Source organism: Pteropus medius, unplaced genomic scaffold, assembly GCF_902729225.1.
Source record: "Pteropus medius unplaced genomic scaffold, Ma_sr-lr_union100, whole genome shotgun sequence".
In the NCBI taxonomy this organism is placed as follows: Eukaryota; Metazoa; Chordata; class Mammalia; order Chiroptera; family Pteropodidae; genus Pteropus; species Pteropus medius.
Window position 1 is genome coordinate 16,522,027 of NW_024351729.1, and position 25,915 is coordinate 16,547,941.

At 36.8% G+C, this 25,915-nt stretch overlaps 1 protein-coding gene across 1 annotated transcript in view; it reads left to right on the forward strand.

Moving 5' to 3' along the window:
• CPS1 (carbamoyl-phosphate synthase 1) overlaps positions 1-25,705 on the forward strand; it is a 115,781-nt gene extending 90,076 nt beyond the window's left edge. The window contains exons 29-38 of the mRNA XM_039844675.1: positions 3,627-3,704; positions 6,162-6,269; positions 7,881-7,970; positions 9,364-9,534; positions 11,752-11,826; positions 14,452-14,550; positions 21,441-21,500; positions 22,245-22,357; positions 23,728-23,857; positions 24,612-25,705. Coding sequence (XP_039700609.1) covers positions 3,627-3,704; positions 6,162-6,269; positions 7,881-7,970; positions 9,364-9,534; positions 11,752-11,826; positions 14,452-14,550; positions 21,441-21,500; positions 22,245-22,357; positions 23,728-23,857; positions 24,612-24,710 — 1,023 coding nt within the window. The 3' untranslated portion in view covers positions 24,711-25,705. The remainder of the gene's footprint in view (positions 1-3,626; positions 3,705-6,161; positions 6,270-7,880; positions 7,971-9,363; positions 9,535-11,751; positions 11,827-14,451; positions 14,551-21,440; positions 21,501-22,244; positions 22,358-23,727; positions 23,858-24,611) is intronic.
• The last annotated feature ends 210 nt before the right edge of the window (positions 25,706-25,915 follow it).

The window sequence follows — 25,915 nt, forward strand, 5'->3', positions numbered from 1 at the left end:
GAGGAAGCACAAGTTATAGAGAAGAGTTTAATGTTAGGTATTTGAAGGGAGCTCAAGAGTAAAATCAGAGGCGTTTCGAAGAGGAATAAAGAGCATGGATTGTTCCCACACACATGAAGCTGGACCTCCCTTTTGTGTGATAGCTTTTCCCCAAGGACATTTGGGCAGTGAAGAGAGAAGATAAGGATAAAGAATGAGAAGAGACAAAGAGTGCGATAAAAGAAAACCAAGTGAATTTCAAATTCACTTTTGTGTAACAGGTCACCGAGGAGGGAATCTCTCCACCAGTGCTCTGGAGTGTGACACTGACTGCCCTCTTCTGCCTCATTCTCTGCCAGTAGTCCTGCCACTCTCCCCTTTTGAGAAACCATCAGCTAGACCTAGCTGGTCTCATGTGATTGATGAGGCAGTTATCCTCCTCTCTTTTTCTTGCCTGAACATTGGATCTTATTGGGCTTCTACTCGGTAGAATATTTTTTAATTTTTTTTTTTTTTCTGCTAGCATGTGAATAGAACCCTTATGAGACCAAAGTTTTATAATAGAGATGACTGAGTACTCTCTGATTCAAGTCTCCCCATCAGACTTTAGCAGAATCTGCGATACTCAGTTCAGGGAATCTAGAGTAAAACCAGCCCCCATTAGTCATTTATTCATTTTAGCACCTGCTATATAATGGCATTGTTCTTAGTATCACAGGTTACAGTCATGAAAAGGTAGGTACAGTCTCTGCTCTTACAGAATACTCTCTTTGCTAGGGACATTGGGCATCAGATAATTACAATTAAATATGATGACACTGCAATAGAGAAAATACATGATATTGAGGGGGAGTGCAAAAGTGTTGGCGTCCAGTTCCTGAAAAAGGGACTTTTGAATTGATTTTAAATGGTTGATTCATAGTTAGAAGGTTTACATGGTGGGTGTGAGGAGGAAAAAGGAACAGCAAGCATAAAGGTCTGAAGCTGAGAAAAAGCATGGAATTTCTAGAAACTGATCAAGCATTCACTTGTCACCAAATCTGGTGGGAAGCATTGATCATAATCATGGAGAAGAAGTACATAGATGGGGAGCAGATAAAGAAGATAATACGTTTGGATTTTAGTCATATATTCTATTTTAAAAAGATCACTCTGCTGAAGCCTAGAGAGGGAATTCTGGGGCAAGAGTGAATTCATGGAAAATGGTTAGGGGGTTGTTTCTGTAGCTTAGGGTAGAGATAAAAGTGCCTTAGATCAGAGTAATGATAGTAATGATAGAAAGAATTGCATGCATTCTAGGAATATTGAGAGTGTGTATTGAATGCAGTTAGTGCACGGACAGAAGTGGAGGGTGAAAGAAGATAATAGGTGACTGCAGAGTTTCTGTCTTGGACAACTAGATGGATGGTGGCATCCTTTATTGAAACGGGGAACACTGAGGAAGGAGAAATTTTAGAGAGAGAAGTCATATATTTAATCTTTGACCTTTTGACTATGAAGTGCATATCAGGAGTCCAAGTGGGCAGGCTTTGAAAGCAGAGGGCTATGTAGATTTGGAACTGAGGATCAAGATCACAGCTAAAGAAAGAGATGCAAATATAGACCAGGAAAAAAAAATAACATTATTGTAATTGTGGCTTTGAGAATGGAAGCAACCACTGAGGAGAGAGGAAAAGGAATAATTAAGACAGAGAAAAGAGGAATACCAGTATCTAAGTGCTGAGAGAAGACAGAACCAAGAAAGAACCTGAGAAAGAAGCATGAAAAAGTAGTTCATGGCACCAAAGGAAGAAAGTATTTTGAGAAGGGCAACAATGTATAATGCTGCTGAAAAATGAAAATTTATTAAAAATTTTTTTTTTCCTCAGTGTAGTAAGGAATATTTCATAAATTTGTTCAATTGGCCAAGATGGCGAATGTGGTTGTTGTTCCACTCAGATCCCTTTATCTGGGGAAGTACCTGTCCCCCAACTGCTGTGATGGCTGATAACACCTCCCAGCTGCACTTCTCTATATAACTATTCTCAGTCAAATGGGAGCCCTCACCTCACCACCACACTCAAATGACCCTTAGCAATGACATTCACCTCAAGATGGAACTTACTTTGTGCTGCAGTTCATGTTCCAGAGCTCCCTGTGGGGTAAAGCTGGACCCAGCCTCCACTGAGACCATAATCTTACTAGCTTTTCCCTGCTGCCGCATCCTGCTTTTCTAACTCCCTCAATGAATCAGTTGAATAAGAAGCCCTGTCTCAGGCTTGGCTAAGGGAAACTAAGATAGCTGGTAAGCTTTATCTTTTTTTGAAGTTATATTGTTATCATTATAATATAGAAAAGAAAAAAAAACAGCAAACCACATAGGTCTCAGCACAGCTCTACCGGGCCTGCCATAGTAAACATCCAATATTTTAAGAGGGAATGGAGATGGAAAAACTGCTGTATTTGTTTGTTTGTTTTTTGTTTTGGCTAAAACACAGTTGTATGTCCAATAGGCATTTGAAGAAAAGGAAGTATGGAAATTTACCTCATTTAATAATAGATTTTAAGAAAAGAGAAGCTTATTTGTGACACGACATTGGTTATTTTGAATTTTCCACAACATTTAATTCCATTTAAAGTGTTTCGTTAAAGGAAATAAGACACGTTAAGTTTAACATATATGCATAAGGTGATGAATTCCACGATAGTGGCCAAAAAAAGTTTTGTGGTGAGAGGAGAAAAAGATGTTCAGAGAAGGCTTCAGGGAGGAGGTAGCATTTGAGCTGAGTCTTGAAGGATGAGTTGAGATTTGAAAGATGAAGCTGAAGAGAGAAGATGGAGTGAGTGCAGCGTCTGGGAAGAAAACAGCATTGGTGCAGGGTGCTGGGCCTGGAACATAGAGAAGAGATACCTCAGCCCTGGAACTCTTCATTCAGCCTCTTCATTTCATCCGGAAAAAGCAAGCAGTGGTCAGGTCGTGGGGAGCATCACAACGTCGTCACGCAAAAACGGAGTGTGGGAAGAGCTTCGAGAATGATAAGGGCGTCTGAAACAGCTCAGAAAGAAAGGACCTTTTCAAGTTAACAAAGGAAAGTGTTTGATTTTGCAGTTGCAAATGCCGTACTTTAGAAATGGTTTAAGGCATATCGATTTCACGTTAAGAGTTTCATCTTTGGTTTAATAAAACTCATGCAAAATGCTACTCTCTTAAGTTCTTCACAATTCTCACATGGAGATCAGATTTAAGAAATTGTAGCACTTGGAGAAGATAAGTTTTGGGAGAGAGAAAGAACCTGAACCAATAATAATATGTAAAAAAATAAATAGATATTTTATTCCATAAGTTATTCATAACTCTGGAAACAGACGAGGAACCCCCATTCCGCCCTCTCATTAACCCCCTCTTTTCTCTAACTCAGAAAAGAAGCCTATATTTGAATTTAAAAACTCACAGAGTACTTAAAACTGGAGAAACACCCTCTGCCTCACCGTAAGCAGAGAATGACCTTGTTCTTACAAAACAAATTGGCTAATGAGTTTGTGTAGTATGTTTAGCATTAAATTTTTTTATAAGTATTGCCCTAGTATTTTCTTAAGGTACATGATTTACTTGACACTACACATAATTTTAGCTAAAGGTTCTATTCTTCTGTTTTCCTTGGTGACAGGAACACCCAGTGGTGCTGACGAAATTTATCGAGGGGGCCAGGGAAGTGGAAATGGATGCTGTTGGCAAAGAAGGAAGAGTAAGCGCTTTATTTCCATCTCTGTCATCCCTGTTTTCTCATGAAAACTTTTTTTCCTGGCAGTTTTGAAGCATAACATGGATTAGAGTTCATGATTTTAACAACAGGTCTCTAATAATAATAGACAAGCTGCTCAGTCAAAACAATTTTCAAATTCACTGACAATTCAGTTGATGTGTCATGGGTTTCATATTTCCTGAGTTTCATACTGTTAGAATTTCTCTTTGATGATATTTGAAATTAATTATCATCCTGTACTCATCATTCTTTTTGAATAGATTTTCTTTCTCATTTTCTTTTGTCTGTGTTTCCTTTTATGTTTCAGTGGCTATTATAAAAACATCCAATACTTTTCTTTCTGAAGTTCTTAATTGAATCCCTGGTTTTTCTTCTCTCTTGATTTCCCACCCACCCCCTTTTTATTGGGTTAATAAAGGCAAAACTAAACAGAGTAGGGTAAATAATGATAATAACATCAAATAGGCTTACCATATCACATCTTGTATTGCTAATGTAATGAATGTGTTTGACTTTAGGGAGAAATGAAAATGTGAAGAACGCTCTCCTTTAGTTTGCTAGTTGTGCAATCAGGCATTTATGATTTCTTTTGAAATATAGGAAGTTATGTTTTAGGGAGTCGATGTCATTTTATTTGTTTGAAGGAATATAAAAAGTTGACCTTTATCTTTTACTTTGCAGATATTTCAAAACATTACTGATGTTAATTTTTTTTGTTTTCCAAAATAATAGTTCAAAGTAAGGTTATTTTAAGAAATACATATTTACATAGTAATGATAACTTCTTACCACAGAATCTGCTAATCTTGAGTTGAAGCACCCTTAGAAATCACTTATTTTGACCTCATACTCTCCAAGGATGAGAATTTTTTTCATGGCATCCCTGGAAGGTGGTCGTTTGGTTTACTGTTTAACTCTTTTGGTGATGCAGAGCACCAAAAAGTTGTAAGATTACACATATTTTTCGTTTTAGAGTTTTTTGGGGGAGGGACAGCTCACATATTCCTTCTGAAGTTTGCTTCCCTAGAATTTTCTTTCCTGACCTCCTGACTTCCAGAGTTGTAGAGCATAAGTTTAGTCTTTTCGCTTTTTCAACATTTTAAGAATTGGAGACTGAGGTATAAAATAAGAGAAATGTGATCATACCAACATGGAAGTGGAGAATGTAAGACTGGCCTAGTTAACACTCATATTTTTCTCAAATTTCCTGCTGGTTAAGTAAAGTTGGTCTGTTGGTCTGATTTGGCTCCACGTTCCAAGATAAGCTCTTGCCCTAGGCTTTTCTCAGACATCTGCTTATAATCCTGGACTCCTGCTCTTGGAAATGTTCCAAGTTATTCACATAATTTTTAACTAGTCACATTCAGAAATGGATATAGTACTTCGGATATATTATGATATTTTCAGAGCTCAGTGGGACTGTTGCCTCCCATTTCTATATACCATAAAAAATTAAGTGCTTATTACGCACACAATATCATGCCAGACACTGTATGTGTTTTCTTTTATCCTTACAAATATTCTATGAGACAGATTCCATTGTTATTCCCATCTTATCGGAGACCAAGACGGAGACCAAGACAGCAGATAAAGTATCTTGCCCAGGTCACAGCAGGAGAGCTGAGACTCAAATGTCACTCTACTTTAAGTCGTCTATAAATTTGATAAGCAAATTGTCTCTGTAGTTTAAGTCTTTTACAGTCACTCAATTATTCTCCCCCACTCTAAGCTATATCATTTCCCAAAGACTCATGTTATTAACATTCAGATGATAGCGGTTGAGACCATAAACTTTAGAATCTGACAGGTACGAGTTTAAAATCCTGACTCAACCACATAGCAGGCACATGTTTTGAGTTATTTATTCTTATATTACCTTAGTTTCCTTACCTATAAAAGAGGACACAAATATTTTCCTTTGGCTTCCCGCTTCTCTCAAATTTTAAAGATCTCTTGATCTTTAGATCTAAAGTCTTATTTCTGGCCCACCTAAGTTATGACACTTATCTAGCTAGATATTCACCTCTCTCATCTTTTTTTTTTTTTCTTTTTCAGTGTCTTAAACTTAACCTGGAAGAAAAAGATAAAGATATCTCCAGTGCCTCCCAAATGCTTTAGTTTTCTATCTGTTTTTAAACATGAGTCTAAACATGAGTTGGTTTTACTTGTCCTCTTTTCCTATTATTTATATCCATTCTAATCAATAGAAAAGGGAGGTAAGCTCTCAGCCACTCTCAGGTTCCCCTAGTGCCAATCTGTCAGTGCACAGGGAGGCTTGACAAGTCTTCATGTGCAGGTCTTTCTACTCCTCTCATCAGGGACCTGGCAAAGGAACCGGTCCATGCTTAAGGCATCTGTCAGAATCAAAGGGGTAGGCAAGGCAGTAGCTTTATTGAAGTTGGTGCCTGATAACTCTTCCTCAAATCCTCTTTTGGCCAGGTTATCTCTCACGCCATCTCTGAACATGTGGAAGACGCAGGCGTACACTCGGGAGATGCGACTCTGATGCTGCCCACACAAACCATCAGCCAAGGAGCCATTGAAAAGGTCATCATTTATAAATAAAAGTGGAAAGGAAACAAGCAAAGATAAATTTTTTTTTTAAAACGAGGTAGCAATATAGCCCCAGGTAAAATTTAATTATGAGGACTTCTTTGCTCTGAGTCTGCTGGGTATTTTAAAGGTAACAATTCCCTTCATGAACCTTTAGAGACGGTTGGGTCATACAGTAGTGCAGTGCCCCCCTAACTGTAGTGCATATTGTAGCCACCAGGGGAGCTTGTTAAAGTATAGATCCCTGGACTCTACCTTCAGTTTCTGATTCTGTAATTATGGATGGGGCCCCAGAATTTGAATACTTAACAAGTTCCCAGGTGATGCTGTTGCTACTGGTCTGGGGACACATTTGGAGAACTATGCTGCATTGGATGCTAATATTTGGAAGCCACTTACAGGTGAGCAGCATATAAAGCAAAGTTTCTCGGTTAGAAGCAGGTCTGCAGCAGTCACACAGGAATTTTCTGGAACCGATGCTTTCACTGTCCACTCCCAACCTCACCTCAAACCAGAACTTTCTGATATGTCTCTTCCTACCCCTCTTTTAGAACCAGTGGTCTAGAGACCTCCCCAGGAATGATGACTCTGCCTCAGTACTCAGCAGGCACAGCTAGGTGTATTAGAGACTCTTACCTTAACTAACTCCCATGGATGCTCCTTTCATCTTCAGGTATTAGGTCAGGTTTGGCTTTTAGTGAGCCTTTCCAAGATTCCTGCCCTCAGAATCAAGGCAGGCCTGTCTAGCTGGCTGTGCATTGGATTGGATTCTGAAGGTTTCACCTTATTCTGGAATGTGAAGGTAGCAGGATGCTTTGTCATACCAGTAGCATATAAGAACAACATCCCCGGATTTCAAATGTGCTTCATTTTCTCATATCAGGACGCATGGCTTCAAGAGCTCAGGTTTTTCCAAATCTCTCAGAGCTCAATGTGTTATGGGCTCTACTTTCTTTTATAACCAATTAATTTGCTGAACCACTCTTGTAAGTGTGATGAAAGAGAAGCTCTCGCTTCTTGCCGTCAGTGCCCGCTCTTGGCATGGGTAACTTCTGGCTCTGGTTACAGGACACAGGAATTCCTACATGTGACATGCAGAGCCTCTCTGTAAGGAAGCACTGTTTCCTTCTAACCATAATGTCTACCTTGTAGAGTCTAGGGCAACAGAAAAACACATAAAAGAAATCTCCGTGCTCCCTTTGCAATACCATGTGATTTCAGTCCTGCACCTCTCAGCAGGTGGATCATGAGATTAATATAGAGTTTAGCCTTTAGTCTCTGGTCTTCAGGTAACTAAACTGAAAGGATTCTATTCATCCCTCAAAGTAAAACCAGAATATATAATTGTAGGTAGATAGGGGTATTTGGCAGAGAGATAATCTTATAAAATTAATTGTCCTTTTCCCTGGTAGCTGTTGTGAATATTTAGTACATATTATTTTGTTAACAGAAGTTTAATAGTGGCTTCTATTATTATTATTATTAAAAATATAGCTCTCTATAAAGAGAAATTCAAGGAATCTAAATTTAAGGTGCTGTAAATTCTTTTTTGTTTTTGAACTAAGCTATATTCTTTAGTGTTATGTCATTGTCTTTTTGATCTAGGTGAAGGACGCGACCCGAAAGATCGCAAAAGCTTTTGCCATCTCTGGCCCATTCAACGTCCAATTCCTCGTCAAAGGAAATGACGTCTTGGTAAGAAATGCCAAGGTGTTTAAGAGGATACCACTGCTGCGTTAGGTCACGTTGGTTTGTGTCCCTCTGGTAATCTTCTCTGTGAACACAGCCAAAGAGAAACTGAGACCCCTGCAGCTGTTCATATCTGAGTATGGGATGCTGCACAGCAAAGAATGCCTGCCTGGTCTGAAGGCACAGGCTCTCACTGGCACTGATAGTCACAACTTTGTAAAGCACTCTGATCTACTGGAAAGAAAATCACGGTCTGCCATCTACAGTGTAGTGGAGATGGGTACAGTGACTATCATAACGTAATCTGGACATGTGTAATAGTTATAAATTACATGCATAATAGTTATAAATTACATGCAGTTTTGCATCACCGCTTTCTCAGAGAAGGAAAGTGTTTTGTATACCATTTATCAAAACAAAACAAAACAAAAGAAATATTAAGTCAACTAGGTTAGTCTGAATTAATTTAGTCTATTTCATTTAACCAATCAGTAACCGATATTGATTCAGCATCTGCTATGTAAAGTCATGTGGTAACTAAAAGATTGATGAAACAACCTCTGCTCCCAAAGATCTTCAGTTTAGTGGGACTAGAAAGAAGATGGATTTGTAGATAATGATAACATAAGAGTATAATGGCTGCTAGACAGAATATACAAATGAAATGATATTGAAGTCATAGAATAGAGAGAACACATCTGCTAATGAGTGTGTATGTGTGCGTGTGCATGCACGTGCAAGCACATATGTGCACGAGCATGTATTTGAATGTCATATGTCTGGTTATCTGGTTTGGGGTGAATCATAAAAAATTTCAAGGAAGATTTTGTATTTTTAGCTGGATCTTAAAGAATGGCTGGAAGGAAGGTAGAGAGGACATTATATATGGAACACATCTATGAAAAAATTTGGCACATTTTAGGAGATAGTGACCACTTCAGTTTAGCAAGATCATTTTTCTTGGGAAACAGTGGAAGGTACATTTAGAAAGTAAGATTGGGGCCAGGAAAGTGGTACAAGGTAACATTGACAGAAAGGCACACTGAGGCAGGAGGATAAAAGGTCTTCAAGGACTGGACCTCAACACTGCAAATCCAATGAAGGCTCTCAGTAGGGAGGTGACATTATCTGAGCCCTGCATGGCATTGATCTGTCACCAGTATATGGGGATGCAATTGTGGAAAGGAAATGGAAGAAAGTCAGGGTTCGAAGACACTTCCTGAAAGAAAACCAGTTAGCAAAAGTGAGGTCAGTTGGGGAGGAAAGAGAGAAGCTGGCAAAACAAGACTTTGTCCTCGGTCAGTAGCAGTTGGAACCCAAGTGGCGGGGATAATATTAATGTTGTTGTGGTTGGTTCTCACCATTCTTTCTCTTCTTTTGAATTTTGTTATCTCTCCAGGTGATTGAGTGTAACCTGAGAGCTTCTCGGTCCTTCCCCTTTGTATCCAAGACGCTTGGTATAGACTTCATTGACGTGGCCACCAAGGTGATGATTGGAGAGAATATTGATGAGAAACCACTTCCAACACTGGAGAATCCCATCATTCCTTCTGAGTATGTTGCAATTAAGGTAATATTTGAAAACAATCTATTAGTCATTTTTGTAAGTTCCAAGGAAATTAAGGAACAATGTTTCATCAAAATAATCTTGGTATTTTATGAACTTTCTAACTAAAGTAATGGACTGGGGATTTACAATGCAATATAGTCAACTTTGTGTGAACTATTGTGCATTTCAAAAAAATTTTTAAATCATTTAGAATTGCATAACTCAAAACTGACTAGCAGAGTAAAATAAATAAGCTACATTTATGCAGCTAGTGCACGATGATGCCAATTTAGTTGGTAAACAGAAATCATGGACAAATTTTATTAGGATAAGCCTTGAATTATACCACTTTTGAATTGGGCCGAGATTTCAGGAATGCAGGAATCTTGAAAAAGTCTTCACCCCGTGGTGTTGGTTAAATTCTTACCACCTTGGCCACCTTTGCTTCATTCTCAGTTTTTTCGGGGGCACAATTTTTCCACTTGAAACGTTGAAATAGCTGTTGCTATTTGCAGTGGTGCTGTGAGGATGGTGCAATTGCTGGCATGTCATGAGTGATGAGAAAAATTTAAGAGAAGTTCAGTAATTTCCAATATATATGTATATTTCTAAATGACACCTTATAATAACCTCATTGTACTCCTCTAGCTGCCTCTATGTGTTCATGCACAGAGTATTTATAATTATGACTTTAACTACTTTACTGGACAGGCATGAGGATTAGTGAGGTATTATATAAATATATTTGAATTTTTTAGGTGAAACACAGTAAAATTAATTTATATTCTGTGACATAGTTATGTGACATTTACATATTTTGGGTGCCTTCAAAAGATTTCCATTTCTATGTGTAATAGTGACCTCAACCATAATTGTATTATAGCTGAGATTGTGACTTCTGGCTTTTATGGTAGAAGTTTTAAGTTGAATCTATAAATCAAAAAATATTTGTTAATCTTATTTAAGTTAATAATTTAGGATACCTTGGATTTTATAATGCTTTGAAATGGGATGTCACTTTTTATGTTGGGGAGGGTGGCATTTTATTCCTAGAGACTATGACAAAGCATAAATTTTAAAGCTTTCAGTGGGATATGCATAAAATGTTTTTAAGCAAGACCAAGTAGAACAAGTAGGCTCCCCTAAAATATTTTTGTACTGGAGAATCTATAAATAAATTTAAAAGTCATGTTTCTTTATTCATATACATATGCACATATACACTCACATGTATATGAGACAATTTCTAACTAAAAACAATATTGGTGGATAGATATGCATTTTTAAAAATGTTTATCTTTCAGTTTACTTTTTTCCTAGTTATCATTGTAAATGACTCTTGGCTTTTTTTTCAAATTGCTTAGTGTAATAGTTCATCTTAACAGAGCCTTAGTGAGGCTCTATACCTGACAGATGAGGGTATAGAGAAGCTGAAATGTATTCTAACTCGACTAATATGATCCAGTGAAATGACTTCTCTACATTCGACAGATGAGGGTATAGAGAAGCTGAAATGTATTATAACTCGACTAATATGATCCAGTGAAATGACTCCAAGCTAGAATCCCCATGAAAACTAAGAGGGGCGCCAGAATCAAAGAAAGAATAGTCTAGATTAGATAAATGAATATAGGCAAAAAACCAAGAATCCGATTCTTAGTAAGTTGCACTGATAAAAATAAATGAAAAAGCAGCACTCCTATCTATGTTCTGGTTCATATGAAAGTTCCGAGTAAAAGTGTCTCCAAGCAGAATGTTTTTCAAAGCCTTTTAAGAGGTGTCAACAACAGTTTAATGTTTCAGAAGTCAGCTTACAGACAGAAATTTCTGGCAAGGTAGCTCGTTGCAAGTTCAAGTCATCAGAACAAGAAGAGGAATGTTTCAAAAGCCAACTCTGTTTGGAGAGGCCAATGCCCAAACAGACTTCCTTTGAAATCACTCCAATAAGAATCTGTGTAGGCCAGATTAGAAACACTGGACTAGACTCGTCACAGGAGCCCTATTTACAGAAATAATTTGTGATTATTTAACCCAAGTTTTTGGCCAGAGCTCAAGTAATTCTTGGAACAGAGTTTTAAAGCTATTTTTGAAGTCAGATGCTTGGACCAAAGAGATTTTTTTACATGTCTACCATAGCCTAAATGAATCGTATGAAGATGATTCACTAAATATATTTGCCCTCTCTTAGTCCTTTTATATTTTTTCTCACATATTTTCCCTTCCTGTTATTTCTGACAGGCTCCAATGTTTTCCTGGCCCCGGCTAAGGGATGCTGACCCCATTCTTCGGTGTGAGATGGCTTCCACTGGAGAGGTAACTAGTTAATGATCCAGGAACATTTGCTTAATTCTACTTTGAAATATATGATTTTGTGATCTGAATATAGTAAAGTAAGTAAGTAAATAGTAAGGGGCACACAAACTTCTGTTATCAGAGTAAATCTGAAAGGGCTTAAGAATTTTGAGCTAAAGAAAAATCTTTTATTTTTTGTGGATCAGAGTCTAAATTCTCACTTATATTTCAACATGTGAATATAATACACATGTTCCTAATTCATTTCCACATGACACATTGAGAACATCTTTCAGATACTATTCTAGACAAGGAAATATCTTCTGGGTCTTTTTTTATTTTAAGGTTCTCAAGTCTTGTTGCAATAGTACCCTCCAATTAAGTCATTGGATTTTTACTAGCAATATGTAGAATAAATATACAGCATTAGAAAGATTGTGGACCTAAACATTGTACAATATGCAGATAATATGAAAAATTCAAGGACCACTTTCAAAGCACCTTTAATCTCCTAGGGATTATCTAAAAACTATAATGGGACTGGCCACTGGATGTCCCTCTTCACTTGTATTGGGACTCTCTCAGCTGAAGGTTGCTTTAAGAATGTGAAATGTGTTTCTTGTCAAGAGCCGTCAGATTCTAGAAAGTTCCCTACATGTCAGTGTCAGGACATTTTATGAATCACCTAGCCCTTGACAGACTTACTAGATACAACCTTCAAATTCTTGTCAGTGCACATTGGAGTGTCAACACCAGACTGTGAGGCATCGTTGTCTCCTCTTGATACTAAGGAAAACCTGAAAGGGGGAAATGCTTAATTACAACAAATATGTGACATTTTCTGTGGTTGCTTGGTCACAAGCAAGATCTGTGATGAGTAGCCAAGTGAGACAGGAAGGCAGGCAGTGAGGAATAAATGGCGATCTTGTTTGTATTTAGACTGATGATTGCCTTCTCTTAGCCCCTTTGCTGCTTATTTTAATTTAATAAGTGAGAACACATAACTTTAAAACAAGCAGCCTTCATTAGGCTTCTCGGCTCTTGAAGGAGACACCCTTCTGGTTCATCTTGATTCCATGGTCACTTAGTAACAGGGCTGTTTTCAGCTGGTCCAAGGTTCAGATCAGAGAGAGAGAGTTGTTTTCCTTCATGCTCTTTGCTGTAGTGTGGCAAATCCATTTTCAGTGCCTAAGTCTATTCTGCTTCCAGACATACATTATTGGAGTTGTTGAAATAGGAAAATATGAAAGAATTAGAAATTCAGCTCTGCCTTTGTTGTATCTGTTTCAGAAACAGAAAGAAGAGATAATGCTTCTTCCATTATTAGAATCATATTTCCAAGTGTCACTAAGTGTGATGTTACAAGGTCTATTTTATAACTGAAATCAGAATAATAATTCTAGCTTAGTGAAATTTCAATTATGCTTCAAAAAGACATTTTTAGTATTCAAATAGCTTATTTTGGGATTGAATGAACTTTTAACTCCAGATCTAGGTATGGGGCATTTTATTTTCCTAGTCGTGAGGTGGGAGTGGTAGTCTTTAGTTTTACTATGTGTTTTTATAGCTGCACTTACGAAGATATGGTCTTTAGAATTAGATTTCCAAATTAGAATTTGGGTCCTATTAACGTATGTTGACATTACTTGAGTTAGATAGCCAGTACTCGACCAAAGGAGATGCTTACTGTGGAGTACGTACTGGTAGTCGACTGAACATTGCAGTGATGAGAACGTTCCTTTCACAGAAAGGGAGTCATTTGCTTAAAGAATGAATTTAGCCATCGTTACTGTAATGGTATTTCTGTACCTGTGCCACATGGTGATGTGCATGACAGGATCTACTGCCACCGTGCTCACATATACCACTCGTTATATAGTTATGGTAGCCATTTGACTTGTGGTTATATTGTAGCACATTACCACCAATGAAGCTTCTGTATATCCTAACATTATATGTTTGAAATTGTTTTTTTTACTTATGGCTGTGGTATTCAGGAGTACTAGTAGGATATTTTGGTTCATTTTGTGAATATTATTTTAAAAACAAGCTCATTTGATATTTTCATGGATTTGTTGAATTTCTCAGAAGGCTTTCTAATAAGCTGTATGACATGACTTGTAACTGATGGATCAGCAGTTATGCATTTGTGATACTGACCCATGAATTCATGCAGTGCTGCATAGCATGCACAATATACACTGTTATTTAAACATTATGTCATATTAACATTTGGCAACTCACCACATTATGGACCGACCAGAAGCTGTGATTGGTATCCAAATAACTCACAGTAGAATTCAGTTATATTGTTCCATGGAGTGTTGTTGGATAGAGAAAAAATTGCTTATTCATTCATTATGCTTAATTAAAAACATAAGATACATCTGTCCTGGCCAGCCTTTTTATCCCTACATTCAGATTGCTCAGGCAACTCAATAAAATCTAGCAAAGGAGTCTATGAGTAAAGTGTTTTCCATTTGTATTTGTTTTTCAGTAAGAGTGGTTGACTATTATTTGCTTCCTTTTATTTTATTTTATTTTATTTTATTTTATTTTATTTTATTTTATTTTATTTTATTTTATTTTATTTTATTTTATTTTATTTTATTTTATTTTATTTTATTTTTTATTTATTCTAAATAGGTGGCTTGCTTTGGTGAAGGTATTCATACAGCCTTCCTAAAGGCAATGCTTTCCACAGGATTTAAGATACCCAAGAAAGGCATCCTGATTGGAATACAGGTACGTGGTGTGTAGTTGTGCGTAGGCCTGTGAGCACATGCTGGGAATGGCTAGGGGCAGGGACCTTAATTGGGGTATAGAAAGGGTGGGGATTTGTTTTAAGTTCCTCTAAAGAAAACAGCAACTTATAGAAGGAATGGACATTTATTCTATATTTGTTCCCTGATTTTTGCCTTTTTCCATTGCAGTAGCCAATACAAATAAGTGAATAAATAAAAAGAAAGAAAAAGAACAATTCTCTAGTGAAGGGGTATTTGTTCTGAAAGAGATTTTGGATACCTTATAAAAGAATCTCTTCTATTCCTTGGTTATATCTTTTTTATATGTTTTACTTCTTCCTCCTTAACCCTGAACATAAGCTTTCCATAAAGTTGGGTCTTACCTCATCTTTCTCTCTCTCTGTCAATGTCTATCTCTATCTCTTAACTTTCCCCTTTGCCAGCTCATCTATGTTTACAGTATCCACTCTCCTATCTATAACTATCCTATAAATCTTAATCCTCAGCCATCTCATATTTCCAACAATCTTCTGGATACCTCTGTCTGGATGTCTCAAATCCAACACATCTCAAACTGAAGTTATATTATCCCCTCCTGATCTCCTTACATTCATCCGTTCAATTTCTACTAAATGTCAAAGAGTCCAAATCGAAGAAGACATGGGCATTGTTTGGGAAAATTTCTCAGCCTGATACTCCATGACTAATTGAAAGTTCTTGAAGGACAGTGACTTTATGGTCTTAAGAGAGTCAGCACAGTATACTGTGGAAGTTCTTGAAATATTATTTGGTAACCCTTCTAAGTCAAAGTAGGGTGAAATAATTATAAATGAATATCTTTGTATAATGAAACAAGAGCATTATTAGTTTATTATAGCAAGTCAAATGTAAATCTTAGCACAAAATGATAGCCAGTAAAGTTCTATTACTCTTTGAAATAATTATTGCAAGAATGTACAATATGTTCTATTTATAAGTTCCCTGAAAAATACTAGGTGTTTCCAACTAGTCATTCACTTTCGTCTGAGATTAGTAATTTTTGGATCCTGTGAAAACAATAGATGGTCTTACATATCACCCCTGCCGTACTTTTAATAAACTGAAACCCAGCATGGTTGCATAAAAAAAAATCATTGCACTATAATTGGAACAGTACCAGGTATTCTCAAGCTAGTGAGTGATTATTATATATGCCATCTCTTTAGGGTGTATTAATATCAGCAAATTGGACTCTGGAGACTGGGTCAGGAGTGGCTTTGGAGAAGTTTTTGCAAAGAGTAACTTGGGATTTTGCTTTATAACAGCGCCAAAAGGGTGATGGTGAACAGTTAGAACAGGCTAACAAGATGACTTGCAATTGAGAAGCTTAATAGCAGTTTAGAGACACATCACACCATATGAGAAACTCATTATGTTATACATGGGTATTAAGTATTATTAAGTCACAAGTATGAGAATATTTGCCCAACTTCCAGTTATGGCTTAAAGTTTAATGTGAGACCTGCGGGCATTCAGAGGAGACCATGCCCTTAGTCCTCATCTTCAAAACTAATCATACTAGTGCTAACATTTTAAAATACCAGTTTAAAAAGGCAGTGATGTATAAAATTGTGCCTTGTTTGGTTCCAGTGCTGCAGGGAAATGTGAAGCAAAAATTAATTCGATCCCTATGAAGTGTTTGTGTAATTTTGGCATCAGCGAACAGAATTTTTGCTTTGTAGGAACAAAAAAGGTTTTGGGGGTGGGGGAAGAGTTTTCCTAAAGCAATGAGGTTCTCTCCATTGAGGTTCTATCTTTCAATGCATTCATTTTTAGAGAAATCAAAGTTTCTACAACTACATGAGTTATTACAAAGAACTTTCTCCCTGTGCATGAAAGCATAATGTTAGGAATTTAAAAATACATGTATTTTAATTATGAAGTTTAAAAAGCATATTTAAAGAAATATTTAATAAAAGTATATTTAATAAAATATTTGCAGCTGTGGTAAATTTGACTGGGATGACTCCAAGCCTTCAGAGATATATGAGAATCATTTTCTGACCTACTTTATGTGGGAGACAAGGAAAAGCTGCCATCATCAACAATTAATGTGTAGTCTTGTTGTTACTATATGAAGGATTTTCATCTACAGTGATTTTTAAAAATATGTAGTTATAAATTTAACTGAACAATATGGCAGAATATACTGAGTTGAGAGTTACTAGCTTTAAAACTCACTGGACATCTTAGTTAGAATGGGACAAAATCTAATCTCAACTTTTTACCCAAGCTTCATAGCAACTGTGAACCAAGTAATTAGGGTCTCATATTTTAGGATACACTGTACTTTTAAAAAAATCATTTTATTTAAGATGATTCCACTAGATCAGAAGAATTCATATAAATGCATTTAAATATATAAAGTCAGAACTGAAAATGACCAAAAATAGTACTGCTAATATAGAAATGTACTGCTAACATATATACAAGGGGAGGCATTTAGATGAGTTATGTAATGAAGTTGTAAGAAATAGTCCATAACCTCATTTCGATCTCTTAATATAATCACTCGTTTAGCATGATGCTGTGTAGACTTTACTCACAGGAGAGCACTGGTAGTCAGCACTGTTGCAGTTAATTTGCCTTATTATTCCTTCATGAATAAATGGGGAGAATGGTCAATATCTACCCCATTTATTTGAGGTAAAAGTCTTCTTTTCTCTTTATCTCCCTATCCTGACTTGCCTGCCTGCCTTGAGTAGAAGGATTTAATTGAAGATACACCTTAACTCATTAATTCTTCACAAGTTACAAGAGAAAATTGGGGGAAAAATGAAGTATGAGAAGAGGTAAAAGAGACTCTAAGCCAGGAAACATTTTTTCTTAATGTTTGTAGTAACACATATTTTAAATAGTATTACTGGTAAACATCAGCCAGTTCTCAACATTTAGTAAATAGGTATTGTGTGTGTGTGTGTGTGTGGTGTGTGTGTGTGTGTCCATGCACATGCAAACACACATACACTCATTAGTTATATTGCAGTCTTAATTTTTCATTTCTCTTCTCTTTCCCACTTTAATCCTTTACACACGCAGACCCTCCGTGTCTGCCATTCCGAGGTTAAATCCTATGGGTCAAATTCCTTGGGCAGTTTAAAATAGTCATAATATCATTCTTATGTAACAAGTATTAGGAAAAACAAAAATCAAGGTTTAGATTTTGTCGAAAGATCTTGTCAACTTAACTGTTACATGCACTGTGTCTAACAAGAGGCTTTTCATCGGCATAGATACTAATATAAAGAAAGCATAATGCAAGTTTATATGGCAACAAAATCATCTTTGATCTTCCTGCAGCGTTTCCTGCCTCCTTTCATCCCATCAGGCCTTATTTTTAGTTGCTATGAGTAGGCAATCTGCCTCATTTTGAAGTTTTCTGGGACACCCTTTAACAGTAAATGATTTACTCTAGAGTAGATCAAGAGCCCCGCCATTTCTTCTCCTCTGATTGGGCTATTCAGTTGAGAAGCGAGTACCATCCTGACATCTGTGCCACGGCATTGCTCAGAAACACAGAGCAAGCATTTTATTTGAAAAAAGACAACTCCAAGTGACACGAATAACCTTTTATCTGCAATACGGAATCATTAGGAACAACCATCATGTCATCAAACCAGATGTCCCTGTGGGGTCCACAGACGTGGCACGATGTTTACTTGGCTTTCTGTTCTGCAGCCAGAAATTGGAGTAATGTGAAAATGATAATTGAAGGAAATATATATATATATTTTTTTCATTTTTTAAAGGACTTTTTTTCTTATAAATATTTTCCAGAAAATAAATCAGTTCGTAATTTTCACCTCTAGTTACAAATGGTTTCTTACCCAGGTATTTTCAATCAGCTATTAAATCTGGGGCAACTCAGATGCAAGCGGATGGCTGTAATTTCTTTTTGTAGAGAAGCTGTTTTATGTGTCACAAATATTCAATACATGTGTGATAGAAGTTTATAATGTGGCTATGAAAGCCAACACTCCAGACCAGAAGGCAGAGAAGTTCCTTGGCTGGGAACTGCCAATACTGTCATGTAGGATATTTATCTTTTCCACTTGGGGGACAGCGTTGAAACAGCTCCATAATGAGGTTCTGACTGGTGTCTACAAGTCTTAGAGGACTTGCTGACTTATTTTACTTTAAAATGGCAAAGAAAAAGATTGCATTGTAGTACTCCTCTCTCAACATTTTTTATAATAATAAAATGAGGGAAGGATGGTTCTCATATTTCCTATTCCCTCCTATTCCTAGATTTAAGTGTACATCAGAATCAGCAGGAGGATTGTTAAAATGAAGATTACTGGGATTCACAGAGTTCCTGATTCTATAGATCTGGGGTGGGGCCCCAATTTTTGTGTTCTAAACAAATTTCCAAGTGATGCTGATTTCCCAAGGGACTACATTTTAAGAACCACTCTACTTGTGAAATAATATTTTAGAAACTGATTCAACATTTTGTTATCACATAGCCATATATTATCAGTGACTTATTGCTAGGGGAAGAGTTAAGAGACTGCGAATAGTTTTGTTCGGTTCATGATTCATCAGTCAATAAGTGTTCGTTGAACACCTTTATGCCAAGTCTTCTAATGTACTTTGGTGCTTACTTAAGTTTGTTCTGTGTTTAGCAGAAGGCCATAATATAATGTTCCTTATTGGGTCATGGGGAGGGGGGGAGTGACAAAATTCACCAGTTCATTTAGAATATTTCATATATATTTGCTGCATTTCAAGGAACCTTAAAACATGAAGAAAACCTAAATGCCATCTAATTCAGTCCCTTGCTTTCCAAGCGGAATTAAACTTGAACAAATGATTGTCCTAATCTTCTAACCCATTCTTAAAGACACTGCCACATATTTCATTAAATTGCCCTAAGGTCACTCAGTTATTTTCTGATTTTATACTTATTCATTTCTTTGTGTGTGTGTGTGTGTGTGTGTGTGTGTGTGTGTGTGTAGTTGTGATGAGCTTCTTGCAACTAAGACATTTTTCCTGTTTGGTCCTAAGTGGGAATGGAAAGCTATTTTCCTGGGCATGGTTACGATTCGTGTTCTAGGAGAATTATCCCTGAACCTACTGTAGCTGAGATTAATTCAGTTGCATTTATCTTTTCTATTTGCCAGTCGTTTCCTCTCATAAAACTGCAGTACTGGGATTGAGAGGGCCAGAATCTGAAAGAATTTTATATTTGAACCTAGTCTTTGGGGTCTTTTCCTAGGATCTAGATCTGTTCTCAGAAAGCCTCCACAAGTAAATATTAGAAGGTTTTATGGGCTGAACATGATTAAAATTGAGCAAGAATGTTGATATGTTTTGTTATCACAATTTGTAGTTTCTCTAAAACTCTGAAATAAGATCATATTCATGATTTTTTTCAACCATTATTAATATGGTTTCTAAATAGATGACAAAACATATACTAAAGTAACCAAATTATGTACAAACTTTTTACAAGGGAAAACAGCCAAAATGTTCTCATTTAAGGCAGAATGGATGTTTTTAACATTGTATGATTTTGCATACTCTATTTAGCTCAGTTACTCACACATACTCACATTAATGAAATCGAAGACAGAAGCTGATCTTTGGGCGGGACATTCAGCTTTGCTTTTTTTCACCCTGGTAACTGTCCTGCAAATACTGGCTTTTGGCTACTAGAAGGAGGTATGTTCAGAACTGGGGAACCCTCATAGCAATGGGCGGGAATCCAAGGGAGGCAGGACCTGGAAACTAGATGGGTCCAGCTGGGGCTCCAGGAAGTTCACTCCAGCAATGGACTCTAAGAAAATATCTGAACAGTGAGATGGAACATTAGGGAAGCCTGTCTGGAAGTAAAATATATATGAGGAGTAAATTGGTTTGTATGGTAAGTATGACAGCCAGTAGAGGAACCCAGGCTTAGAAACTAGGGTGCAAGGCAGGAATATAGTCTCTGGGGGATGAAAAAACAATTATTTCAATAATAATTAATATTTAATGGAAATTTTTAATAGGGCAGTAATTATGCTAAGTTACTGTACTAAACTTTAGTGCTTACTTATAAATTCACTCATTAAGTACTCACATGACCCTATGATGCAGATGCTGTTACTATTCCCATTTAGCAGGTGAAGAAAGAGCATCATAGTGTGGTCAAGTTGCTCAAGGTCAACAGTTTATTATGGAGCCCCCAAGAGATAGATGCGCTATTATTCCTATTGCTTTTTTACAAATGAAGAAATGGGAGCTCAACACTAACTTTTCTAAGCACACATTACAAGTGAATGGTAAAGCCAGGATGTGAAACACAGCTGAATGACTCCAGAGCCCATTCTTTTACTCTTTACTTTAGAATAAATGCAAAACTGAGTTCCAAACGATTGACTTATTACAGGGTGCTGTGCATGAGCTACTAGAACAGGGCCTAGTTATTGAAGGGCAGTACCAAGTTTGAATTCGGTAATTAGAACAGGTTGAACAGGAGAAACATCCAGCAAGGCTGGTAAGTGTGGTCTCTTAACAGTGGTGTCTTTAAATGCACCTGACAGGGAAAAGGATCCATGCAAAACTGGAGTCTGTCTGCAGACAGATTAAGTAGATTAAATAGGGAGCGGGGGGATTTGAGGGGAAGGTGAAAAGTAAGACAATAAAGAGTAAGACAACCTGGACGGAATTTCATCTACATTGAAAAATGAGTAAGAGCTCAAACTCACTATAGGAGGACAACATTTGTCATCATCTTTAAATTTAAAACATGTGGCAACACAAGATATTGGCTTTTATGATGGCATGAGAGAATATCATATTGCACATGACTAAATAAAGAACCTGTATATCTAAAAAGTGAATATTGTTAAATTCCTTTAATTTTAGCAATCATTCCGCCCAAGATTCCTTGGTGTGGCTGAACAATTACACAATGAAGGTTTCAAGGTATGTGATATAATTTTTTTCAAGTTGTTGTTGTTTTTTTAATCAGCATTGAAATCTATCCACGAGAGAGAATATCGAAGAATCCTAGGGAATGAAATAGCTCAGAATACATTCTTTCAACCTGAAAGATATAACTAACTTGATAGTTTCAAAGCTTCAGTGGACTAAAATAGTTAGAAAGACTAGTTTTACCTTTTAGCAATCATCACAAACTCAATAGAAATCGTCAGCTGAAAACTTAGAAGGTTTAGCTTACACAGAATTGGGATGAAGTTTCATATATTTCCCCTTTTTCCTTTTCTGGTTCCTATACGAAGTCATAGTTTCCAGTTGTTACAGTTACATGCAAAATTCTTTGCTATGAATACCCTTATGCAAAGCCTGGGTCAGGAAAATAAAATAACTCCCCAGGCTCAGGGTGGGTGGGCCTGTGGTGGTGGGGCTCTGACAACCTAATAAATATAAATTCTCAGCCATGAATAACTATTTTTTTATTCTCTACAAAAGCAGTTATAATTGAGATTATTACATTTTTTTCTCACAGCAAATAATTTTAAAATATTTAAAGTGCCCGTGACTCCAGATACTGAGTCTGAATCTCTATTTTTGGTATCATATTGCTTCTCGTATTCACCAGTTTCTTCTACTTTATGTTTTAAATGACATGTGTGTCTCAGTAGACTTCTTTGCTTCCTAAAAGCCTTCCCTGTGATACAGTAACTGACTTTTCCATTTTAAATACAGCTGTTCGCCACAGAAGCCACATCAGACTGGCTCAATGCCAACAATGTCCCTGCCACCCCAGTGGCATGGCCCTCTCAGGAAGGACGGAATCCCAGCCTCTCTTCTATCAGAAAGTAAGAACTGGGCAGAGTTATTTGAGATTGGCAGAACAGATAGGGGTTAACTTTGGGAACTGGTATGACATGAATACTTCACCTTACCTACCCTAAGTCTAAAAGTCCTCCCGGTCAATCAATTTAAAATGAGTACATTTATGGATGACCGTAAAGTTTCATTCTCTTGAACTTTGCTATTATTATGGACACGTAATGCCATATGTGCACATGGTGATATGTAGCATCCTTTAAAACAGTTTCTAGTAAGGGTGCTTCCCTTGACTGACACCAAGATCTCAGTGATGAGAATGGTGAGTGTGAAGAATGTAATGCAGCACTTTATATTTGACATCAAACTTACGTTGCATATGTATGTGTACATATCAAGTATAAGATTGACCAGCTGCCTTCCACTGAAGCTATGCATCAGTGAATCAGTCAATATATTGAGTGCTTGCTACATGCAGGAGACTATAGTGAGAGCTATGATAATATCATCCATTTGATTAACTAATTTGCCGTTCTTTAATCAGGTTGGTTATTATGCCTTAGGCTATGCTATCATTTTATGTGTCAGATATATTATTTTAGTATACTATGTGAGCCTTCGGGAATATCATCTCATAAACACTCACAGAACTATGTGGCATAGGTACATAGGAGATAATTTTCAGTTACTTCATAATATTATAGCTTATAGAATGGGTAGCCATACCAAATTCTATGCAACATACTATTTGTGAGAGCTCTTAAGGTAACCTATAAATCATTATCAAATTAATACAAGGGCACATTTTTCAGAACCTTAGTAAACTTTCAATGATGCTATAAGCCCTTGCTTAGAGCTTTGTAAAACAATTATTATTAGCATTGCTTCATGCTTTTGACATTTAAATGTATTCTAGTGGGTCTTGCAGCCCAGCAGCAGAATACAAAATAGTTTAATTCAAAATCAGGTGACTTGCCTTCTCATACCATCAGCTGAGAGGCACTAGGAAGCAGGCAGTGAAGTAAAATTAATCTGAGAGTGGAAGTATGGGGGCAGGATGGACTTAAGTGCTGGAGAAATCACCTCCTTGTAAAATAAGTAAATATCTATCAGATTACCAATTCTTGTGTGGATAGATAGCATATCGAAGAGAAAACAAACCTTTCCAACCAATTAGTTAAACTTTCACCAGAATTCTTTCAAGAACACAATAAAAAATTTATAACCTCCAAAGAGTGTAATTTGAACATTTACTTAGGAATGGAGGAGGGTAAATGACAGACAACCCAGTCTGGCATTGACTTAAATGGCTGAGTAATGTATGTTAGTGTTTTAAAAATAAGTCATAAAATATACATGGTCATCTGCAAGTTTTTGTTTATTTTGTTGATTCTTCCAGACTGATTAGAGATGGCAGCATTGACCTGGTGATTAACCTTCCCAACAACAATACTAAGTTTGTTCATGATAATTACGTGATTCGGAGGACAGCTGTCGACAGTGGAATTGCTCTCCTCACTAATTTCCAGGTATGCTCTTTTTCTCAAATACAGGCTGCATGAGGATTTCTATTTCTGTTCCTTTCTTAAGAGTGTCCATCGATCTATGCACATCTCTTTCTCCCCGTCTTGTAACATTCAGAATGGAGAAGAATTTCTAGGTAGACTCTAAAATAATGGTGCTATTATGGTAGGTCATGGCTGAACTGAGACTGTTGGTGATGAAGCAATTGAGATAATCAAAAGCCACAGATAGCCACGGCTCTCTCATTACCCATTCAGTTATCCTCTAAATAAAAAGTGTGGTGCGGCACGGAATAAAGATACAAACTTTTATTTCATTGTTTCTAAGTGAAAGCCACCACATAGAAGCAACAGGTTAATGATAATGGAAGATCCAGATCTAGTGCAAGCACTGTCCAATTCACAGAAAATACCACATGAGGCGTGTTTAGTTCCGCTTGGACATGATTCACCAAGTTCTTTAACATGAGAAAAAAGAAAAAACTATTCCTCAAGACTCATTAACTTTCTGCCCATCGTATTTTTTTCCCTGAGTCAGTTTTAATCCCTACGTGGGATGGGGTAGGGGGAGGATGGGATAAGCTTATTCATGAGGTCTGAGATATAGGAAAAAGTTCCCATTACATAAAAATTTTTGTTCCTTTCATCCCATGCCCCTTTGAAAATTGGGATCAGAAACCATGACTTTTCACTCCTGCTTCATTAAACATTCACTTTCATATTATGTGGATTGCTAAGGTTCCTACCCTTATATTTTCAGGTGACCAAACTTTTTGCTGAAGCTGTGCAGAAATCTCGCAATGTGGACTCCAAGAGTCTTTTCCACTATAGGCAGTACAATGCTGGCAAAGCGGCGTAGAGAGATGGATGCCCAGCTCCATTCTTAAACCAAGCTAAGCCACATTTTATCTAAAGGAACTGATTCCCAACTTCCTTTCCCAGATATCGATACCAAAACTTATTTCAGTTTATACTCAGTTATGCCTTAATAGTCTTGTCTTTCACGATTAAATTGTCGTCAGTCACTTTTAAAAACCTTTCATGGAGAGTCCTTCATAAGTAACTTGTTTTTCATGGTAATTTATCTCTTTACGACTGCCTTGTTTTTGGTGGGCTAAGCTTACCCACATGCTTACCTGCAGCTAACATTTTATGGTGCCGATCATCAATAATCAAGGTAGTAAAAGTTACTGCTCTATCTTCTGAACTCTTTCTAAATATACTTCACAGACACTATTGCCATTGTTCTTAAATAGCATCTGCCACACTCAGGACACTTAAAAAAGGCAGAATACCATCAAGATTTGTTAAAATGAAATATAGATTTAATTTATAAAGCCCTTCATTATAATGTTTGTTTTTTACTTCTTTTTAATAATCATTCTATCTGGTTTATCCAGAAATACTATTATTCCTTAACACAGTATTGAATTTGAGAAGTGTGACAGAGGTCTTTAAAAAATGGATATCTTTAAAGGACACTGGTTTGCAGTTTTGTGTTTTGGATATGTCAGCAGATGGTAGATAGCGCTGAAGTGGTTTTATTCCTATTCTTTGGATTTTTAACCTGAGCCAAGTGAAATCTTCAGATTTATGCCACCTCCCCACCTTCCCCCACTTGTGTCAAATTTGGAGTAACTTGGAAGTTATGTTAATTCCCTTCAGATTATGGATTCTGATGTTCTGTGAGGCCCACATACTTTGAGTTCCACACACTTTAAATGTAGTCTCCATTTCTTCTGCGTATAAGTCCTTCCCACAGGACAGCCTTTGTATTTTTAAACTTTTCGTGTTATTACAAATGCTGTAATTGGGAAATTTTAAATAAAATACTGTAAGAGGCAATACAGTTGTATTCTTGCATTTATTTATTTATGTACTTGTTTATTTTTTGTTGAAATACAAAATCAGTTCACATCTCTGATTTGGGGGTTTTGGATTTTGGACCAGGATATCTCTTTTTCTTTTTTCGATACAAAGATATATAGGGTATTAATATTAAAAATAATGAATCCTAGGCTGTTGCATTTTTTCTTTTTTTCTTACCTTCCCCCCATTTTTAAG